The sequence below is a fragment of the Squalius cephalus genome, assembly GCF_949319135.1.
Source record: "Squalius cephalus genome assembly, chromosome: 17".
Classification (NCBI taxonomy): Eukaryota; Metazoa; Chordata; class Actinopteri; order Cypriniformes; family Leuciscidae; genus Squalius; species Squalius cephalus.
The window spans coordinates 6513126-6527346 of NC_137138.1; the positions used below are offsets into that span (position 1 = coordinate 6513126).

The 14221-nt window shown below is 37.0% G+C and overlaps 1 protein-coding gene across 1 annotated transcript in view; it reads left to right on the forward strand.

Moving 5' to 3' along the window:
• The first annotated feature begins 13307 nt into the window (after positions 1 to 13307).
• The window catches only part of LOC307144951 (urokinase plasminogen activator surface receptor-like), a 32725-nt gene continuing 31811 nt past the window's right edge, over positions 13308 to 14221 (forward strand). The window contains exons 1-3 of the mRNA XM_079847710.1: positions 13308 to 13403; positions 13488 to 13607; positions 13857 to 13988. Coding sequence (XP_079703836.1) covers positions 13355 to 13403; positions 13488 to 13607; positions 13857 to 13988 — 301 coding nt within the window. The 5' untranslated portion in view covers positions 13308 to 13354. The remainder of the gene's footprint in view (positions 13404 to 13487; positions 13608 to 13856; positions 13989 to 14221) is intronic.

Below are 14221 nucleotides of genomic sequence, written 5' to 3' on the forward strand. Positions count from 1 at the left end.
GACTAACATAATATTGTACTTAAAAACGAGAAATAAAAAGAATAAATGGACATCGTTAACTAACGCTCTTATGCCTAATGTAGTGAGTGTTCAAGCTATGGATAAAATGAAATAAAGTTTGAATTTGTCATGCTTTGTTCCGATCAGAGCATGTGAGTGGAGAGCGCATTTCTGAATATTCCGCTCCAGAATCTAAGCCATTAGTGGACAAATCGTCCCTTTATATTTATTTAATTACTTAAATAGGCTATACAGGATAATGAGCGTTTACATAATATAGCCGCACTCAAGCGCACGACCGCACGCATAAAGCTTGCCACAAAGAACCGGCAAGTAATGATTATGAATGTGTCAAAAATAGCAAGGAGGCATTTAATTGTTTATTAATAAACTGGTGTTTTCTGTGTCGCTGCAAAGATGAATTGCGGACTCGCCATGAACACCAGAGAGAAATGCACATTTCATAATATGGATTACATAATCAGAGAGTAGCTTATTTCGTTTCGTTTTGAATAGTTTTGTTTAAAAGTAGACATTTCAAGCTTTCTATAATAGATGGCTTATATTTCTCAAATCTGTGAGGCACAAGCTGAGTTTCGGCGCCCTCCAGTTCACGTGCAATGCAAGTGATTGTGCCTGCGCCTTATTACATTGTCTGCTATACATTTTCTTCTTATTTATTAAATGCAGGCAATTGGTTGATGAAACATTGATCAAAATTAAGATACAATTTATACAAAACGAAAATCTTTTAAAAAGAGTCTTTCTACTAAGCAAAACTTAATGAAGTGTTCAAAATCATGTCTTACCCACTTTCATGTCTCCAGACATATTGCGCATCTCATGATGTATCATATCTTTCTCACTTTCATAATCAACATTTATTAAATAAAAAACTAACATAATATTTAAACATAAATATGAAACTAAATATGTTTTCTTTAATGGCTACAACAGGTATACAGTACAGAGAAATTTCATGTCTTGTCATTAGCCACAACATAATGACGTCACATATTTTCCCACTCACCCCTATTTCTGTAGTAAATGTTAATTAGTTAATTAATTACAGCGTTCCAGAGAACTTTTCTCTTCCACAAGTAATGAGCAGTTACAGTTTTTTTTTTTTTTTTAATTCCTAACAAGCATGGGTAAATACTGAAGACACATTTTCAAAATCCTTCACTCAGTGAAGCAGAAGTATATATATACCAAACTGTGAATAATTTTTCATTGCTTTTACACAAAAGGCATTTAATGACCATGTTTCCCAAAATCCATGAACACTTTTGTCATCATACTTCACCATCTGCAAAACACTATATAGCACCTTTTTTTTCACGTGGCAACACACTGCTTTCAAAACTGATAAAAACTTTCAAATCAGAATGATGGCAAACACTGTACATTTCTGCAGGAATTATATTCAAATATAAAATAATATTTGTAATTAAATTAAATGATAATTACTACAAACACAACTAATTGCAATTTCAGCTGAAAACCGACCCAGGTATCCCAGTTTTATTCTCTATTACAGTAGTAATTAAATTTATTTTTTTAATCATTTGATAAATTGGGAATGCTTTAGAATGATTTTGTTTGGAAACATGGATCAAAGAAGACAAATTGGTGGGGAAAGAAGAGTGTCAGAGAGAGGGAGGACTTACTAGAACCCTCACAGTCCATCCATCCATCCATCTATTCCCTACCGCTTGTCCAATAGGGTCTGGAGGCTGGAGTCTTTCCCAGTGTCTCGGGTCGTAGGCAGGAAAACACACTGGACAGGCTGGTCCATCACAGGGATGACAAACTCACACACACATTCACACTCACACAGACAAACTTACAGTCTCCACTTCACCTGTCCTTGTATGTCTGTGGATTGTGGGGGAAACCGAGAAAACCAACGCCAACACTGAGAGAACATACAAACTCCACAACAGAAAGGATTCCTGCACAACTACGACTCCAATACATTCGCGATATACATGTTTTTTATGTTTTTGTTGTTATACTGCCACCATCAGGTAGAGAATGTAAAGACAAGATCGTAACACCTCCCTCCTCAAAAAGATTCTGCAAAGAACCAAAGAGAGGGAAAAAAATTAAGAAACAACCCAAAGGAACAAAACAATTGTAGGCTATAAAAGGCTCCCGAAGAAGTCTTCTATTGTGGGACTTTTATTTTGATAGTTATTTTGGAGTGCGATACCCGATGCTTCCAGAAGGAGGCTATTGTAATTGTTTGCTGCCTGCTGCGTAAATATAGATTACTGAGAGAACGGCTGCTGCGCACCAAGTTTCTTCCTGCCTGCTATTTGGATGTTCATTGGCGTTTTGGTGTTAAAAGTAATAAAGGAAAAAATATATAGGGGAGAGCGGGGCACAACCTAACGCTTTTTGACTTTCTCAGTTTGTGCAAATCTACTTATGGTTCAGAGTATTTATTTTTTCCCCACATTAATTTCCCACATGTCTAGTACAATTATGTGTTTTTGTTTTATTAATACAGTATATACTTTTTTCCTGATATAGCCCGAAAGAATGGAAGTGAAATGTGACAACATGCCCCATAGGTGGGGTACATTGTAACATGTGTGGGGCACATTGTAACATGACATATGGCAGCTTAAAATGTTATCTGATCCAATAAAAAAAATATACAAAACAAACTAAAATATTTTCTAAATAAAATACAATTAAAAAACTCTTTCATATAAAATAATGGCAATTTTTAATAATTAAATATAAACTCATTTTTGAGTTTTGACTACGAACACATGAAAACACAGCTATACAACATAGTTCAAAACAAATAAATAATTAGTAATTTCTGGACATTGACTCTCAGCCTTTATTCACCTTTTTCTCACGTTTTCTCAATAAAATTAATAAAAGTATAGAATATAATAGCATATTTCTAATAGGGGCACATTGTAACGCAGTGTTACAACATGCCCCCGCCTGCACAACTGGGATTTAAACCCTACTAGTGTCTTCTGCTAGTTAGCGAAGCATTAAAGAACTATCTCAACTGTTAAATAACATCTTGGAGATTAAAATAATATCAGATTTGTCTTATTTTAAATAAACACAAAAAATAGAGATGAAAAATTAACTTAAGTAAGAAATTTACTTTTGCTATAGTTTAATAAATGTCTATGGATATCTTCCAAAAAGAAAATAATTTTGGCGGATTTTTTTTTTTCTATATAGTGTTGATATGGCAACTAGTAAATACACAAAGTTCCGTCATCCAAGCATGTGCGGAAGTATTTAAAACAAGCGTGTTACAACTAACCCCGCGTTAGGTTGTGCCCCGCGCTCCCCTACTATGGAAGTCAATGAGACCAGAAACTGTCTGGTTACTGATTTTCTTCTAAATATCTTCCTTTCTGTCCAGCAGAAGAAAGAAATTCATAAAGGATTGAAACAACATGAGGGTGAGTATATGATGACAGAATTTTCATTTTAAAGTGGAGTATCCCAAAGTAAAACCAGAAACAAGTGCAGAGGTGATTTGCACATTGTATTTCATAAAGTGTACATACAAAATACAGGCCATATGTTCAGTGAAGCATGTAACATTGTAGAAGACTGTTTTCAGTGCATCATGAAGTAGAAGAGCAGAGAACAGCAGAGGAACAGGAAGCTCTGGGTGACACTCTGAGCCCCGTTACACAGGAATAAATGATGTGGCATCACAAATGAATTTAGAGACACAGCCTTTTACAACCAATGACTGGCTTCCAAAATTCCCTTATGAAAACAAAGATTAGTCTAAGCTGGACATTGCTAAACGTGATCTGTGTCAAATATTTAAAACCTAAGGCAGTTTAAATGATAATGACTTTAATCTTCTTCCGTTTCCAGATTCTCACCTGTTGCTTTAATGCAGCAATCTTCAGTCCCTGAACAGCTCACTGTGTTCAAGCAGCTCTTATCATCACAGTAGTAACAAGACTTTCCATTGGTGGTATTAGAGGGACCTACAGAAGGAAAAATAGAGGGTCCTGGTCTTATTCTGCACGGTTGCCGTGATTTTGCTAAGACATGGTCCTGGATCAGCATCTTTTGTTGATCCTGGAACAACATTTATGTTCACAGATGCTGCAGAGCCCAAATTTTAGCAGCGTGAGGCGCAACTCGAAGCTTCAGTAGTTTATGCTTAAGTGCGAGATAAGATAGCTAAACTAAACAGTTCCTATTTGACAGCTGTTTTAGGTAATAAATGTTAGACTGACAGAAATAATCAGGCAAACTAATAAACTTTTGTCTAATTTCGCCATTTTTAACTGAAAATAGGCCTATGTAACGTGATTCATGTAATGTAATAATATAGTTTACTGTCATTGTGAGGGGAGGGGACAAAAAACATTAACAAAGCCGTTTTCATCATATCAGGCACACGGTTAATATGAATGTGTACATATTGAGAATTAATATTATAATATAATTTGTAGCCTTCAGTAAATTATAAAAGACCAGCTTTAGGATAAGGCAAGATAAGGATACTGAGAGAAAAAGAAAGACTGATGGAGTTGAGGAGAGAGCAGATATTGACAAATAATTACTGCCCGCTAACATGGGTTTAACGCCATTTCTTATCCTCTTTGGGCTTCAAACGTCTTGAAATGCACATATGTCGATCAGAAAACTTTTAACCCCCTAACAACCTCAAATTTAGGACCTAATTGATTATAAATCCCGACTCAAGCGAAAAGGTGATCGTGCCTTTTCGATAGCCGGTCCTAGGTTATGGAATAACTTGCCATCCGCTCCGTCCCCTCTTTGTCCTCTTTTAAAGGGGACATATCATGCTAAATCCACTTTTTTAGCCCTTAAATGCATTTTGTTGTATATTTGGAGTGTTTAGAAGTACAGAAAAGTTTAAATTATTCTCTTCAGGTGTTTCGTTGATATCTTTATATTCTGTTTTGGTCATATTTTTCAACCTGTTCCGATTTTTCTGTTCTCTATGACGTTTTGTGAACTATTACGTCACAGTATTTGCAGCGGAACTGCCAAATAAGGACATTGACTTCCAGCTCAACACTTCGAGCAATCCGCCATTTTTATTTCTCGCTGCAATTTTGTAGTCCAAGCTAAAGGATGCAGAAGTTACGAGAGGGTAAGTTAAAATGTTCGGTTGTTGGATGTAGTAACCCACACGCTTCATTACACCGTCTAATGTAGATGAACTGCTTCGCTTGTGACAGGGCGCATGTTTAACTGAAAGAACGAGCACAGAGAGAGAGACCCGGTCGCGCTCACTCTCTCTCTCTTCAGAGCCAGGCGAAAGTGTAAACAAGACTTCACCGTCTCCAAACTAGATGCTGTCTTGCTCTCTCTCCCTCGCACATATTAATCAAAATAAATCGACACGGTGGTAAAAGGTCGGAAGACCAAAGTTTCATGTGTAAATACAGTAACACACCATTGCGATACATCCATATGAAGACGTTGTTCTGCAGGTTCGTCGTCTTCATTTTCATCTCGCTCCGGCTCCGACTCTGGCTCGAACATGTAAGGCTGGCTGGACAAGTCTTCCATTGTTGACATTTTGTTAATAACGTGTGAATAAAACGTTTCTGTGCTGCTAGATAATCGTATCTCTGCTATCATCAAACTACAAAAATGGCCGAACGGGGTGGAGTTGAACCAAGTGTCACCTGGAGAGGGGGCGGGGTATGACGTGTCTCAATTGTATTTAAAGAGACCGCACCAAAACGAGTTGCTCTCAGACGCACATCAGAAAAGGGGTAGAAAAGGGGCCTGTGGAGCTATAATAATGAGGAATTCAGACCCAAGCATTGCAGTTCCGCTTTATATAGACTACAAATGTATGATTTATATGTAAAAAGGAACGATTTAAAAGCATGATATGTCTCCTTTAAAACGGCTTTGAAGAAGCACTTTTATAGCTTGGCGTTTGACTCTGACCCAGGAGAGAACTAAATATTAATTTTATGTTGTTGTGTTTTGTATTTTCTTTGTTTGGTCTTATTGATGATGGCTTTGTACAGCACTTTGGGCTGCAATTGAGGCAGTAGAAATGTGCTATATAAAAAAATAAAATAAACTAAATCAAGGATTTTTTTGGCAAAACTTTATTTTTGCTGTATCGAAAACGTACCGAACTGTGTAACGGTTCACAAAATTCACGGTTCGGTTTGGTTATATATATATATGAAGAGTTCAGACTTAGAGGCACTTAGAGGCTTTTGCATCTGAACTCTTCATATATATATATATATACGTATATGTATATGTATACGGGTATTAATAAATTACATACAGTTTAAGCAAACACTTCTGAATAGGCCAACTGCTCAGATGAAAAAACTGTGTATACTATGTATACATTAAAATGTCAAATAATTGAAAGTGAATGTTGCACAGCAATATGGATTTTGCTCTTCCATGAAATGTCATATTACACCATTGCATAAAAGCCTTTGTGTCTTAATGACATTTTTTTTAAACATGACATGGACAATTACAAAATGTAGTCTGTTGGTTGGTTATCAATATATCTGTCATGACAACTCTCGGAGTGTATTGGCATGGTAATGCCAATATATGCCAATATTGTATATTTGGTCTTGGTGGAATAGATCTGCTACACTGCGAGAGATTGTTATGAGGTTATTGCTGCTGCTGCGGGACTTAGCAAGTACGGGACTTGCTTCTGCCAATACGTACTGTACATGACACACTGCTGTGAGCAAGTAAGGCATGCTGCTGCTGTACAATATAACGTACATGAATTACCCTTAGCAGATCTACAGGTGGAGCTGGGGAAGGTGGAGGGTTTCTGTAAGCGCGCTGCACTGCTAAGGCAAATGCTACACAAGTATTGAAGGTTGAGCACATAAGCTCATTGGCTACTGATATGGCAGGAACCAATCAGCTGCGCCCTATAGATAACGATGTGATTATGAACAGGTGAGTAAAAGGACCTATTAGCTTGCACCATCTACAGTTTCATGCTAGTACTTTGTATATATTTATTAAATAAATGATGATATTAAATAAATGATTTTTTTTTTTTCATTATTGTGTATTGTTTTTGGTAACACTTAACAAAAAAGGTACATGAATGATCATACCTGAATTAATACTTACTTCAACATGAACTCATGATTAGTGAAGAATGAGCTAATCATGGACCAGTGAAGAACTATCCTTAACTACGACTGCAGTCATAAGAAATCATCCATGAATGGCAGAACCTTAACTACATGATAGTTAATGCATTAATTAATATTTAGGGTAAACTAAATCAATCAGGCTCTACTCTGACTGTTTAAGTGGTTGTCTTAATGTTATTCTCCAGCCAACTCCTGTGTTTCTGTCAGTGAATTGAATAAAGACTGTTCTGTTTATTCTCCTTCATCATGCAATGTATCTACACAGCCAGATTGTGACAGAGTGACCGACCTAACAAAGATTTTAAAGATGGACTTAGCAGTCTTGCAGAGACTCATCACCTGTTAGAACAGGCCACTGGTGGCGTGCTGGTGGTGGTGGTGAAACTCCCCATTCACCATCAGCAGGGGCAGAGAGAGGGAGCACGAACCAGAGCCTTTTCGGATAATAAAATTATTGAAACTCTGACAGACAAAAACTCATAGAATTCATTTTTAAAATCCTTATTGTACTTTGTAGGCCTGTATACAAGTGCACATAACAACAAAAAAGCAGTGTCAACTCTAAATAATTGCATTTCAAAACAGGTCCAAGTCCCAGAGGGAAGTTTACAACATTTAGAAAGATTTTTGTACACTGTTGCAACACCTCCACCTCGCACAGAGGTTCTCGGGTAATTCAAAAATAAGTCATTGAAAGGAGAAAGTTCTGATAAAGGACTTGAGTCCAAAGAATCAAGCCAAGTTTCAGTCACAAAAGGGAAGTCCAAATTATTTGACGAACAATAATCATTTTATTAATTAGTGATAAAAAAATCTAAACACTTTTTAACGAAAATTATTAGGATTAAGCTCTAGCTGCATTGTGTTTTATTCTATTTTTAATCTAAATCTTAATGTACCACAGCCTTTCACACAAATGATGTTGCTCTAATAACATTTAATACTACTCTTAAACTGGAAATGTATCATTCTTGCTGTTGTACTCCTTGATTTTTTTTTATATAAAAAACCTAAACAAATTATAAAATAAATAAATAAAGATAAATATATTTGATTTGACCTAATAGGCTCCAGCATCCCCATAATCATACATCAGACAAGCAGCTCGGAAAATGCATGGATTTTATGTTTTCTTGTTTTGGACAAGACATAAAAAAATGTATCTAAATTTCGCTCAAACGTTACTCGTGCTCAAGAATGTGATGAAAAAACCTCCGTCTAGGATCATTAAAGAAGTTCACAATGTCTTCTTTCACTTTATCTCAAGTCTGATCGTTCATGATTTAAGAGGAAATGAATGGGTAACACTTTACAATACCTGGTTCACTAATCTGCATTATACCATGGTCTGGGTGAATACTCGATTCTGATTGGCTGCAGGGTGTCCGTTAAAAAGAGATAATGTACACCTAGGAAAGGCGTCCCGTCAATTTGCCTGATGACAGTTCTAAATGATTGCGCTGGCTCAAACCAAAGTCCTTTTAGGAAAGTCGTGCCACTCGGCCGCCATCTTGGCAACTCCTCCGGGCAGCTATTTCGGACTAACAAGACCAGGCTCCTATCTAAATGAATGGGCAGAGAGTCAGAACTGCACTTTCACTGGTCACCGGGACATAAAAACTGCATGTATAGAAACAGCAGTAAAATATGATAAAAATCGCTGAAAAAGTTTGATGACTTTGCCCCAAAATAAGGTTCAAAATGCCTTTTTCCCCACAGGTTATACCTTTAATACGCATGCGCAAGGGTTCACGTTCACAACACCAAACTTCATTTACGTCTCTATCCAGAATGCCGGTGTTGTGCCAAGCACTTAAACAATTATATGTATTTAAATGTCTGAAACCTAAAATAAACATTATGTGGTTAAACACACTGAACAGTTGTGATATAGCCTATGACAAGCGCTGAGCGCGTCCGTCTTTGGCTCAGCGCCAGCCACAGCGCGAAAGCACAGGTTGAATATGGCAGTTATGTCACGTCACTGTACATTCGCTCCTTAGTGGTCAGCTGCTGACTGTTAAAAGCAGATGATTGGCTTTCCAGCGGGAGGGGCGGGACATGTGCATACAACCGCCATCTTTGCCGTTACGGGCTTTCCTTATATAGTTGTATTGAGGATTGAGGAAGTGGCATGTCTCTTATAAATTGTCTCTGCTCAAACTCACTGATCAACTGCTGCGGTCGGGTCGCTGTGGCCACGTTGCTTGGCAACGCCTGTATACAGGAGATATTAAATAGTGCGCTCGACTTAATTAAAAAAAAAACTCACGATTTTTACTGTAAAACACATTAAAGTATTATTAATTGATTAAATATTTCTTTCTTTCGTAAGTGACCATGATATAAGCTGGTTAATGCCCTTCGAGGTGTCCATTGTCAGGTATTAATGGACTGCGTCGGACGGTTCACGCCTCGCCGTCGAACAATCATTTCTTTGACAAATTTTCAATGAGGCCAAGTAATGCTTGCCCTTGCTGTTGCTGTTGCTGAAGTAGCATAGTCTGCATTGCCTGCATTTGCTGTTGCTGTTGTTGCATTAGTTGCATCATGTCACTCATCTGTTTTTGTGTTTGTTGTGCTGCTTTTGCTTGCTCTTCAACCTGTATTTTTTCAATTCTAATTCCTTTTCTCTTAGAACGCTCTCAGTCTGGCTTCTCTCCCTCAAAAACTCAATGGTGTCATTCCCACTCCTTCTCCTACGTTTGTTGTTTGTCCAGTCCTCTCCCTCTTCACTAAGCCTCCTGCTAGTCTGGCTAACCCTCTCCATGCCCTTCTTCCTTGCCTCTTCTGCTTTGGCCCTGTCCGTCTCTAACTTCCTCATACTCTCATCACTCCCTTTGTTTTCCTCAGCTGCTCTTTCTTTCTCTGTTATTTCTTCAATTAGTTCATCAAGTTCTGTTATTTCTGCAGATGTTCCACTGCTCTTCTCATCTTTATTGTTTCTGGCCTTGTATTTCGTCTGAATCAAGTTGAATCTCTCCCTCACTGACCTCTGCATAACTCTGAATTTGGGTTCTTGAGAGCAATTCAGTGTGTATGCTATAGTTGACCAGGCCTTGCCCTTGTCAACACTGCCCTTTTTGTACCTGTATGGTTCTGTGAGCAGGATTTCTCTACAGAGAAGCACATCATGTTGCTCTTTCCACTCCATAGGGAGGACTCTAATCAACAAGAAACATTAAGTAAATATAGCTAATTTTTGAAAAGTAAGTATATCTTGATAGATAACTAAGTTAATAATAATAACTAATCCATTAATCTATTTCGAATCTGTTAATCTACTTTACCCAATTAAAAATATTTTAATAGCATAGTAATACTTTTAACATGGATTTTGATAAGGATGTTTATGCAATACTTACATTGTTCGCTTCACATCATCTCTAATCTCAATGCTGCCTGAGGTGTTGTTGCTAACTAACAACAGACATATACAAACGGAAAAAATCGTTAAAATTAGCTTAAGTTTAAAACATTTTAACACATATTATATAAAAGACTAGTGGTACAATCATAAACTGATGCAATAGGCTATGTGCACAAGCGTCGCGACAAACTTCCGCTATTGTCAGAAGTCGGCATATCAGTTTCCGGTTTACGGCTGTCTTCATCGGCATCCGCTGTAAACAAACAAGATGAGTGCTGCTGTTGTACGAAATAAAGAGATACTATGTGCGTGACACATCTAAGTTTCTAAGAACTGTAGGTGGATCTTACGGCTGTTTCCCACATACTCCGTGTGCAGTGTGTGTGTGTGTGTGTGTGTGCGGTGCAGGAGCAGCACGAGCTATAGTGCTTCACATATGATGCGTTTGCAGTGAATAACTGATTCACGACTGATTACAGCAATGTAGCCTACTTCAACTTCCAGTTGTCTGCTTTAATTAATAATTAACTAATGATTTGCAAATGTATCAATATGTTATGACTTTACTTGTTGAGGCACATGACTATTAACTAATTGTTAAGTAATATGCCATTTATGGGTTTTCACAGTTTGCACATGCAGTGAATGTAATGTCAAAGAATGTGTTTGAAGGATGGGTGAGTTGGACTGCACACAAATATCAGCACACCAGAATCTGAACTCCTGAAGATGTTACACTGTGTTTAAACTGGATGAGACCAGCTGTCTACACTGGACATGACAGACCATCGTCCGTTTGTCCTTCGTAACAGAACTAGCACAAGAGCTCTGAGTATGTCAGAAATAGAGTGTGGCATTGGTTTACTGTCAGGTTTTTGTTGTGTAGTGTCGCGCCACATCCAGTGTAGTATCACTGACTATAATGGACGTTCTATTGTCTTTGTCCAGTCTAGACACCGTGTTATGAAATAGCAGTTCTCAACCGCATGTTCTCAGTGTTCCACGACCTCAAGCTTAACCTGACAGTCATGTGCATGAACAACAAGGTTCATCGGACTCAGTGAAATATTGGTTGTACATGGTTGGAAATTGAAATCCATGGATTAGTGTGGATGTCAAAACCAAAATGGCATATTACTTAACAATTAGTTAATAGTCATCTGCCTCAACAAGTAAAGTCATAACATAATGATACATCTGCAAATCATTAGTTAATGATTAATTAAAGCAGACAACTGGAAGTTGAAGTAAATTGCTTTGACCAACTGTGGTAATTAACGCATTAATTTACACTTTTAGTTAATAAAATAAGTTATTAAGGAATTAATACATTATGACACATTTAATTAATAACAATTCATATATTACTTAATCTATTAATCATTTAGAATCTTTAGTAGTTGCTGATGCAGTAATCATTAATTAATGGTTTAGTTCTTCATGAGTCATACATTACAACACAACACATTAATATCTGTGCATTAGTTAAGCATGAATTAATGCTTATTAGTGCACCCGTATTGTAAAGTGTTACCAATGAATGTCTGTGGCCTAACCCAAGCTCGATCCCTAAACCTACCCTTCACAGAAACATGTGCTAGAAACTAGAAAGGACCAAATATGTCAAAATATAAGTGACATTTGGCCTTCACAAATATAGCCAAACATGTACACACTTTTCTAAATATCTACTTTTGTATTGCGCAGGCGAAAGAAACTCAGGTTTTGAATGACATGAGGGTGAAAATGACGATAGAATCTTAAATTTTGAGTTAACCATCACTTCAAGTATAGGTTGAAGTAGACCTACTGTATACTGTTGTATAATATCAAGAAAATGCAACCACCTGCCTTCTTGTTTATTGTAGGTGCCTTTTTGTAACACATATTTAGCCACTGTATTGAATATAATGCATAGAATTCAATGTTGTTATTTATTTTTGTTTGTAAAAAATGCCTTATATTGTATTGGCATAGATGTATACAGTAATTTGTTCGTTTGTATATGTGTGTGTGCCTACCCATGAGAAAGAGGAGCAGAAGTGTGTGCTATTATGTGTGTGTGCTCAAGGACACAAAGAACTGTGGTTCTACTGTGGTTCTACTCCTAGAACCTTAAAAGGAAAACAGCCATCTTGGTTGAGTTTACTGGAGTTCAAGGACATGAAGAGGTAGACAGCTTGCACCTGCGAGGCTTTGAGAAGGATCTGGGAAACTTTGGGAAAGTCACAACTTATGTCATTCAAGAAGATTAGATCCTAACATGTGTGGTAAACAACAGGAGTATAAAAGACTGATGAGCTGATTGCCTCTTTGGATACTGATACGTCAGTACACACGATGCCTAGAAGCCCAGAGCTGAGGACAAGAAACCCCAAGCGGAAGACAAGAAGCCAAGAGCTGACTACACCTTTGATTCAAAACGTGATTATTGTATTTTATACTTTAATGATGAAGTTTTATTTGCCTTTACATTTTTGTTTATTATATAAAGAAAAGTAACCAATTAAAATAAATTGAATTTATTACAAAAACCTACTGAGGCTTCAATTTATGGTGCTATAAGGCTTTCAATAAGAACATACCACAGAGAAGTCTTCTGACCAAATTATAAGTGATTTTAAAATGCTTATAATTTAGGCCAGACTCGACTTATTTTACAGAATCTGAGAATAATCAATAAAAAGGTGTTAAGATCAAAGTACACACTGCAAAACAATACATTCCTTGTAGTTTCCTAAAACCATCATTTATCATTAACTCGCCTTGTGATAAGCTATAAAATGGCACTGAAACAGACATTATTTCATTCTCCTCCTGATCAAAGATGGATCTGCAACTCTCAGTTTTTCTCCTGTTCATTCTCTTCACTGCAGGTACAAAGACAAATAATGTTTGTGATGTTACTGGGTACAAATACAGATCATTGATGTCTCTTTCTCTCTGTTTTATTCCTAAAGGGCATTCTTTCAGCTGTTATGAGTGCTTGGGTCTGACGGGTTCTTGTGCAGGACAAACGGTTAAAACATGTCCCAGTGGATATTCTCAGTGCTTGAGTTCAACAGCAGAAACACAAATTGGTAAGTCCAATAGGATTGAAATTTACCATTGTTTTTGACTATAATATGACTATAACATACTGCTATATTTTACAGGAGCTGCGACAGAACGGCTACTCGTATTTCATTTGCTATTTCATTTGTTTTCTATTAGAGTATGGATTTGTATTTAAAAAATGTTCAATGCTAAATTTGGACATTTATAAATAATTTTTCCACCAAAATAATGTGCAGTTGAACTGGTCTCTCCTGTACCATTCATATTTTTAGGTAACATTACTTCTAAAGTGAAGGCTAAAGCTTGTGCAGTTGCCTGTCAAAGTTGGTCCTTGAATTTCGGCATTGTAAGGACGACTTCTTCCTGCTGTAACACAGACCAGTGTAACGCTCAAGATGCTCCAGGTATTGTACTTCAATGATCATGTATTCAATGACTTCTATAAATTCAACTCTCTTTTACTTCCAAATGACATTCAATCAGGGAAGTGCGTTTTGTCTGTGGTGAACTGATTGAATGGAGCCGCTAAAGGAGTGTTTGATTAGATATTTTGTACATAAAATAAAATAAATAAAAATAATACTTGTTTTCCCTCTGTAGATCCCATCCCAAATGGAAAGAAATGTTACTTTTGTGA